The sequence below is a fragment of the Molossus molossus genome, unplaced genomic scaffold, assembly GCF_014108415.1.
Source record: "Molossus molossus isolate mMolMol1 unplaced genomic scaffold, mMolMol1.p scaffold_m16_p_24, whole genome shotgun sequence".
NCBI lineage: Eukaryota > Metazoa > Chordata > Mammalia > Chiroptera > Molossidae > Molossus > Molossus molossus.
In genome coordinates this window covers 1,103,484-1,112,638 of record NW_023425360.1, presented here as the reverse complement: position 1 = coordinate 1,112,638, position 9,155 = coordinate 1,103,484, and the positions used below count along the sequence as shown (strand labels likewise).

Here is a 9,155-nt window from a genome sequence, read left to right as displayed (position 1 = left end):
CAACCAAAAGTATATGTCTGCGTCCGTTTTCAGTTCCTTGGGGCACAGACAGCAGAAGTGGCCCTGCGGCCTCAGGCGGTTCTGCAGTGGGCTTTGGGGGAGCTGCCGGATTTCCGCAGGGGCGGCGCCGCCGTCCCGCCCCCGCCCCCGGCGCGGCGGAGTTTCCAGGGTTCTGCGCCCTAGACCCAAAGTCGAAATGACCCGGCCAGGATGGGGAAGTGGCCTCTCGCTGGGAAACAGCGTGCTCTTTACTCTACACCGCGGCCTCCACGTCACCGCCGGAGGACGGACCCCAGGGGTGATGCAAGCAGAAATTCCGCGGCCCGCATGTCACCTGTCACATCGCCGCGCGCCGCGCTCGGGCTCCAGTTCGGCCCGCGCCGCCGGGAACAGATCGGCCGCCGCCCGGGACAGCTCGGCCACCGCCGGGAACCGCTCGCCCGCCGCCGGGAACCGCTCGCCCGCCGCCGCCGCAGGATGAGCGACTGCGAGCCCGGGTACGTGCAGGGGCTGGCGCGGGACTACCTGCGCTACGTGCTGCAGGCCCCGGCGCCCGCGCCCGGCCGGGCCTCCCGGCTGCTGCAGGAGGTGGCCTTCGCCGTGCAGACGGAGATCGAGGCGACGCTGAAGCCCGTGCTGGACTTCGACGTGCCGTCGGTGGAGCGCGCCAGGGCCATCTTCAACGAGGTGATGGAGAAGGAGTTCGAGGACGGCGTGGTGAACTGGGGCCGCATCGTGACGGTGTTCGCCTTCGAGGGGATCCTGGCCAAGAAGCTGCTGGGGGAGCGCGCCCCGGACGCGGACACTGCGCAGGAGGTCTCCCGCTTCGTGGCCGAGTTCCTCACGAGGACCGCGGGGGAGTGGATCCGGCAGCACGGCGGCTGGGTACGTGGTCCTCGCTTCCCCGCGCCCGGGCGCTCCAGGTTCCCCGCTAGCGAGCTGCGGGCCCCGGAGATGTCGCACAGCTTTGACCGAGCAGTGTAGGAGGGTCTGCGGACACCCCTTCACACACACACACTCCTACAGGGCGCAGAGTGGTGTGTGTATTGGGGCAAAAGCAGGTTTACAGCTGTTCGTATGGAAAATAATACGATAATTAATAAATTATAATCCAAGAATGAACTTTTGCATACCCACAACTGCAAGCCTACTTTTGCCCCACCCTGTGTGTGTATAAAGATTATATTTTAAAGATCTCTCTAACCCATCTTTATTTTTTTAATAAAGTAGTTTTAAGAAACATATTTTCATTGATTTTTTAGCGAGGAAAGGAAAGAGAAACATCCATGTGAGAGAGAAACACGGACGGGCCGCCTCCTGCACGCCTCCTACTGGGGATCCAGCCCGCAACCTGGGCGGTGCCCTGACCGGGAGGCAGCGGGTCCTTCAGTCCATGGGTGGGCGCCCAGTCACTGAGCCACACCAGTGGGGCTCTCTAACCCATTTTTAGAACCAACAGTGCAAAGCCTAGTCTAGGACTTACTGTTTGCTGGGGTTGTCATGACAACATAGACTTCCCGGCAAGAGAGTTGATAATAGATGCTGTTATTTAGGTATTTACGACGTTGAAACAAGCAGGTGTAACTTTCTGCAAGTTCATTGCTTACAGATAGATTCCTACGCCCCTCAATCTTCTATATAACAAATTCTGGCTGTTAAAGCTTGATGATAAAAGTAATGTACTGCACCACCAGCAAGAAACTTTATCCTACAATTTCCAAATAAAAATTCACTTTATTATGAATGCTTCAGAAAACCAGAACCACGAGGGGGCCTGTGTTGGAACTCGTGTTGATGAGGGGCCTTCCACAGCACGCTGTGTGTGCTTTTCTCCACACCCCAATACCTGATACTTACCCCTTGAAAGCCCCCAGGGACCCTCTCCCCCACCTCCAATCCTATCCCTTCCCTCTCCCCGGAGGTAATCACTGTTATCAATTATTTTACATGCAAAACATAGGCATTGATTATAGCCATAGAAAACATACATAGTACTTCTTTGTAAAAAAGTTTTTTTATATGTATAAATAGAACATATTCTGCTTTTTCTTCACCCAAGGGTATTTAAAACAGTATTTTTAAAAGAGTGCTACATGTGTGCTGTGTGCGGGTCTATAGAATGTCATTTCTAGCTGATGGATATTTAGGTTATTTCCACAGTTCGCAGTCATGAAGATGACGCGTCACTGAATACCTTGTTCGTGCCTTCCCTGTGTTTCTCTAGGGTGGCTGCTGGGCTGTGGTGTAGGCACATTTTTTCATTTACTAAATTCCTGTTTTCACTGTTACTCCCATCCCAGGCGCTGGCCCCGCCCAGCCGACTAACACTAGGTTATGGCAGTCTCTGTTTCCCCGCTCTGTTGAGTTAAACATATATCCCTAAATTACCTGGTTTAATTCTTGTTTCCTTAGTTACTACTGGGGCTAAGCATCTTTTCATAGGTTTATTGACCACTGGCAAGTCTTTTTTAGGGAACTGCCTACTTATATTCTTGGCCCATTTTCCTATTATTTTGTCTGTTTCTTATTGACTTGTAGGAATTCTTCAAATAATCTGGATACAAAATAGTTTTATAGGTGTGGCAGGCAGCTCCCAGTTTGCTAGCTGGCTTTTGAAGCCAGAGGTGTGTGCAGTCTCAAATGTCTGAGAACTTGAAGCGATCCTGTCCTAGTCTTCTGCATCGTGCCGGGGCCTCCTGCAGAATGACCCGACCTCTGCGAGCGCCGCCCTTTCTGCCCCTTGTCTTCCTGCAGCTCTTCTCTGAGCCTGACCTGGGGCTGGGGGATCTCGGCTGTGCTGTGGAGCTTTCAAGGGAGGGCGAACATCCTCCTGCACGGAGGCCCATGCGTGAGCCTGGCAGGGACTGTGCTCTGTGCCTGCAGTATTTGGAACTGAGGCAGTGAGGAATGTTATTTGAAAATTTAACCTCTTAACATAAGTGTTGTGAGCTCCTGGAACTCATAACCTGTGGGGGTAGGGAGCTGTCTCTGAGAATTCCTAGAAGTGTAGTTATCTTCGGGGAGGCACAGGTGTAAGTGTGAGCATGGCAGGGTGAGCCTGTCTTGGGTGGAGGCACAAAGACAGAGCGTGCCCGCACACCACACTCAGCCTCCACCAAGTCCTTAGGTAGGGTTCAAGCTCTCAACCGACACCTGATAACTCAGATCTGAGATGTGTGGAAACACTGGGCATTTCAGAGCAGCCTCACCCTCCCTTCCCAGCTCACACGCGCTGCTGTTCTGTTCATGGGGGGCGGGCTCTTCCGACTGACACCTGAGCACCTCAGATCTGAGATGTGGGAAACACTGGGCATTTCAGAGCAGCCTCAACCTCCCTTCCCAGCTCACACGCGCTGCTGTTCTGTTCATGGGGGGCGGGCTCTTCCGACTGACACCTGATAACTCAGATCTGAGATGTGGGAAACACTGGGCATTTCAGAGCAGCCTCAACCTCCCTTCCCAGCTCACACGCGCTGCTGTTCTGTTCATGGGGGGCGGGCTCTTCCGAGCCGCCCACTCCAGCAGGGCAAGGTGCCTTCTCACAGCGACTGGGACAAGTCTGTGCAAATGAATGAACTGACTCTCGAATGATGCACTTCAGGGGAAATGGACAGTTATTTCCTGTACTAGCACATGTGCCTGTACTAGTGGGGTCACCAGGAAGAGGGGAGAACAGCACAGCTTGGAAGCAGACAGACCTGGGTGTGTTTCCAGCTCCTCTGTGATGTCAACAAGTTACTGAACTTCCCTAAGCTTCAGTCCCTCTGTATGACAGGGGGACCTGCCTCCTCTCTCCCGGGACTGCACGAGGGTGAGGTCAGTGACTGCTGTACGGGGAGCACCTAGAACAGTGTCTGCAAATAAGTGCTCAGTACTTGCTGTTGTTATTAGTAGGAGTAGTAGTGTTGCCTAACTTCCCTGAATAAATATATTCAATCTCCATTAATTATATAATCAATTACAGTTAGATGTTCATCACCATCTAAAACAGATGCCCTAAATTGGGGCTGGGGGGAGACCCAAGTATCCATAATGGGATTTATAAGCTCCGAATCTATTCTTTCTCATTTTTATCAGAATGAGTTCTTTCTCCCTCCCTGCGCTCCTCCCTTCCCTCCGGCTGCTCTCATCTCTGCTGTCACCCCTGTCCAGCTACCAGCACTCCCATGTGAAGAGCTGAGAAGGGCTGGCTCTCGCGAGCTCTGGCAGGAGGCAGGTGCTCCTCCCTGCTGACCTCAGCGTTCCTGAGGCAGCCCCGGTCTCAGAAACCACCCGCGTGTGCCCGAGATGAGCCTCCTCGCCCCTTGGAACTGGGGGGCTCTTCTACTTCCGTCCTCATCAGGAGAGCGCTCTCCCGGGCCTGTGCTGGGCCAGGGAGTGGGAAGGGCGTTCACACCAACCCTCAGCTCCACGCAGGAGGGCAGGGATCCTGCTCACAACACTACCTGGCAAGTGCCAAACGCTCAATGAATGTTTTCTGAATGAAATGATCGCTAGCCAGGTGGGGACAACATCAGGGCATTTCCCTGTATCTTGAGTAAAATCCTGAGGGTCTGATTTTCTCTGGATTATTGATATAGGGCATTATCTTATGCTTTAGGCTTTCTTGAAACCAAGGTAGCTGAACTTAATAAACTATTCCCAGAAATGACCAGATCTAGATATCCTTATGTAATATTATGTGACTGATAGGATATCAAATCCTCATTTGTATATTTATTTTTACATAGTATTTTAATAGACAAATAGCATCATTAAAAAATATTTTTCAGCCCGGCCGGTGTGGCTCAGTGGATTGAGCGTCATCCCATGGACTGAGAGGTCCCGGTTCAATTCCCTGTCAGGGCACATGCCTGGGTTGCAGGCTCGATCCCCATTGGGGAGGTGTGGGAGGTAGCGAACTGATGTTTCTCTCTCTCATTGATATTTCTATTTCTCCCTTCCTCTCTCTCAAAAAAAAGGAAAAAATCACCCCTACCCTAACCTATCTGCATGCAGATACAATTACAATGAAGGTATATAGAAGAGTTTTTTCATGTGACATTAAGTTAAAAACATTTTCAGTGTCTCCTCACATATTCTCTGTTAACATTTCTAATGTCTGCAGAATATTCCACCAACTTTAAGTGTCATAATTTACTTAATTGACTCCCAATGGTTAGACATTTGAGTTCCCTACCCCCCATTTTCCCTTTTTAGAAATAATGTTTTAATACTGACCATGGGTGTGGTCTCCACCCATATTTTATTATATTTTTACTTTTTTTGATAGAGTGGACAGAGAAACATCGATTGGTTGCCTCCCACGCCTCCCAGACGAGGGCTGGGGATGGAACCTGCTACCCAGGTACATACCCTTGACCAGGAATCGACCCCTCAACCTTCTGGTGCACGGGGCAGTGCTACAGCCAACTGAGCCACCCAGCCAGGGCCAGATACCTGAGAGAGAAAGGGGAGAAGAGGAGACTTCCTACCCTCTAGAACTGCTGTCCACTTGTGACAGTTGAGCAGCTGAAATGTGGCTGGTCTGAATTAAGATAAGCTGTAAGTGCAAAATACATATTATTTTATTTATTTTTAAAACTATGTTTTTATTGATTTTTTAGAGAGAGAGGAAGGGAGATAGAAATAGAAACATCGATGAAAGAGAGAAACATTGATGGTTGCCTCCTACACGCCCCCACCAGGGATCAAGCCTACAACCCAGGCTTGTGCCCTGACTGGGAATTGAACTGGGACCCCTCAGTCCATGGGATGACACTCGATCCACTGAGGCACACTGGCTAAGCCAAAATACATGTTATTTAAACTTTTTTTTTTTCTTTATTGATTTTAGAGAGAGGAAGGGAGAGGGAGAGAGAGATAGAAACATTGATGAGCGAGAAGACTGATTGGCCACCTCCTGCATGCCCCCACTGGGAATTTGGCCCACACCTGGGCATGTGCCCTGACCGGGACTGGTGACCTCTTGGTGCAGGGGATGACGCTCAACCACTGAGCCTCACTGGCTGGGCAAAATACATGTTATTTTAAAGATGTGATACAAAAGATTGTCAGACACGTCATTAATAATTTTCATATTGAATACATATTGAAACCATAATATTTTAGATGAATAAATTTCAAAAATCAATTCTGCCTATTTCTTTTTTCCTTTTAAATCTGTGGATGCTAGCCCTGGTCGGTTTGGCTCAGCGGTGAGAACTCTGGCCTGAGGACTGAGGGTCTGATTCCTGGTCAAGGGCACAGAACTGGGATACAGGTTCGATTCCCGGCCTCAGTGGCTGGGATCACGAGGAAGGCAACCAGTCCATGTGTCTCTCTCACATCGATGTTTCTCTTTCTCACCCTCCCTCCCTCCCATTCTATCTGAAAATCAATGGAAAGATATCCTTGGGTGAGGATTAACAAAAAATAATAAAATAGGAATAGAACGTGGCTGCTCAATACTAGCATCACACACAGTTCCGCTCCACTTCTCGCGCAGTGCTGCTCTGCGGTTGGAGAAGAAAAGGATGGGGAGAGCGAACGGAGTAAAATGCGTGAGGCCACAGGAAGAATAACCATCCACTTTCTTTGCTTTTTAGTCCAGCAAAGTTTGTCTCCACTGATTTTTAAAAATGTTAAATCTGTTCTCTCATAGGAAAATGGCTTTGTGAAGAAGTTTGAACCCAAATCTTGTTGGCTGACTTTCCTGGAAGTTACAGGAAAGATCTGCGGAGTGTTATTTCTCCTGCAGCAGTACTGCTGATGGAAAAGGACAGCCATTGCGAAACTGGCTGAACTTTCTGGACTCTTGCAAGAGGTACTGACCACACTTGCTTCTTCTACTTTCAAACACATAACACTCATGATACATCCTGACAGTGCACAATTATGGAAGTTTTGTCCTTATTTTAATGAATAAATAAAATATTTGTATCACTCTGTATTTTGTGTCCTGCCTGGGAGTCCGACTGCGGGCTGACGCTCAGTACGGGCAGGTATTGGATTCAGGGGAGGAGTAAGAGGAAGGTCCTGTCTTCTGCCCCAGCACATTTTCTTAAGGGTGTGTCCGTGACCTACTGCTCCAGATTGCACAGTTGTGTGAGTCAGCTTCCCACTTCTCTCTGACCCTGTCTTTTGTTGGCCCCAGTACCCCTGGAGGCTTAGAGTTTCCCCTCCCCCAGCCTCCACTCCTTGACCTGCCCTTTGGAGTGGGTGGACATAGCAGCCACTCAGGACACAGTGGGACGGTCTGAACCAAGGCAGGGCAACGATTCTGTGTCACTGGAGACATGTCACAGGTCAGAAAATTGTCCTTTGTTGGGCCGCATTCGGACTGTGAGGTCAGCAAACCTGATAGGTCCTCAAGCACCTGCCCTCCCCCTCTCCCCCTCTCCCCAAACGATCTCTTCGCCTTGGGGCTGGGACCTTGCCGAGGAAGCTGCAGATGCACCCCCATTCTACTCTTGAGGAAAAAGCCTTAAAAAGCAGGAAGAACCTTGTCCAAGGTCCAGGGTGGGTCACATGGGCCCTCAAGCCCACACTGGTCCTCACTGTCCTGAACCCCCTCACTGCAGCACCTCCTTCTCATCACCCAGTGCCACCCAGACCCTCGGCTTCCTTCCCACTCCTTTTAGGAGCTGACACTGCGTGTCGAGGTCAGCTGGGGGAAACTGGGTCTTCAGCGGCCAGGTGAGTGTCATGTGTCCTCCTTGAGGTATCACCCAACTTAAAACTGGTCACTATTATTTTGGATGTGGAAACTTTTTAAAAAAACAGTCACCTGAAAACATTTTTGTATTTATCCTCAGTTAGAGTGGAAGGGAGAAAGGGAGGAAGAAAGAGAGAGACACATCGACGTGAGAGAGACACACTGAATGGCTGCCACCCACACGACCCCAACCGGGGCCGAGGACAAACTGCAACTGAGGTACATGCCCCTAGCGGAACGGAACCTGGGTCTCTCTGGTCCGCGGGCCAACACTCTAACCGGCCGGGGCTGGATGTGGAAGTTGCTAACAGGGAAAGGTTGCTTTGTCTAACCCTGTATGAGAATAAAACAAACCCTTTCTTTATAAATGGCAGCTCTGGGTGGCTACTTTCTGATGGAAGATGGTATTAGGGCACCGCATGGGGGTGGCGCATGGCTAAGTCATTTTCCCAGTGTTGGTGTGTTCACTGACTCATCTGCTTCATGACCTAAGGCAGGATCTTCAAGACAGCTGACTGAGCCTAGGGCGATGGGTTCTTGTCTTCCTAGTAAATCTAACTGGCTCACAGGAGAACCAAACCCATGATCAACGTTCTCTGAAATTGTCCTCAAGGTGAAGGCTGATGTCTGTACAGGAAGATTTTATTGTGGACACTTGCAACACAATTTACGTAAGCCATTCATTTCTCACCGACCTTGCCTGCTATTTCGTCACATGTCCTCCCCACCATGTTTACCTACCCTGCATCTAGACTGTTTTTCTTCCCTCCCATTATGATGAGTCAGTTGTTCTGAGACAGGCCAGTTGCCAGGACAAGTGGACCAGGGAAACCAAGACGGAGCTGAACAAAATGGCAGACAATTCACCAGGTGCAGAAGGTCACCTCCCTGGAGATAACACGTGGGCCTCAGTTGTATTTCAGCTCCAGACCCAGAAAAGCAGCAAAGCCAGGTGGACGACACCAAGACCAGCTGCAAAGACTAGAGACCCCCTGCCCTCACACTGACCAATCAGTGAAGACCAGGACCCTGAAGGAGCACACCTAGAAAACGGATGCATATTCCGCTGAAGCCCTCCCCTAAGATTCCCACCTGCAAGAAAGAGACAAAAGCCTCAACACAAAGGACCCAGCCCCCCTCCCTAAGGCAAGCATTTCCCAGGAGGCTTGCAACCAGGGCAGCAGTGGGCAGAGGCAGTTCCTCCCCAGCAAACCCCCTCAACCTGTTCCCAAGGCCCCTTTTCTCTGACCTCTCAGTGAGCCGAAGCAGCCCAGCCTGGGCTCATTTCCCAGCCCTTCCTTGTTTCACTGTCCCCAGCTTTAACTAACATCCTCAGAAATTCACCTGGACTTACGTTGTGAAACTTTTCCTGCGTGAAGTCAAGAACCCACATACTACTGCCGGCCCGAGGCAGACTGCCCAGGGCCAGGCCCCCTTTCCCAGAACAGTTCCAAGGCCG

At 50.6% G+C, this 9,155-nt stretch overlaps 1 protein-coding gene across 1 annotated transcript; it reads left to right on the top strand.

Moving 5' to 3' along the window:
- The first annotated feature begins 477 nt into the window (after positions 1-477).
- On the top strand, positions 478-6,922 carry BCL2A1 (BCL2 related protein A1). The gene is made up of 2 exons (XM_036278115.1): positions 478-885; positions 6,644-6,922. The coding sequence occupies exons 1-2, from the start codon at positions 478-480 to the stop codon at positions 6,749-6,751; spliced, it is 516 nt and encodes a 171-aa protein (XP_036134008.1). The 3' UTR covers positions 6,752-6,922.
- The last annotated feature ends 2,233 nt before the right edge of the window (positions 6,923-9,155 follow it).

Coding starts and splice junctions, on each gene's coding strand:
- BCL2A1 (XM_036278115.1), top strand. CDS start 478: ATGAGCGACTGCGAGCCCGGGTACGTGCAGGGGCTGGCGCGGGACTAC. Junction 886..6,643: donor TCCGGCAGCACGGCGGCTGG/GTACGTGGTCCT, acceptor GTTCTCTCATAG/GAAAATGGCTTTGTGAAGAA.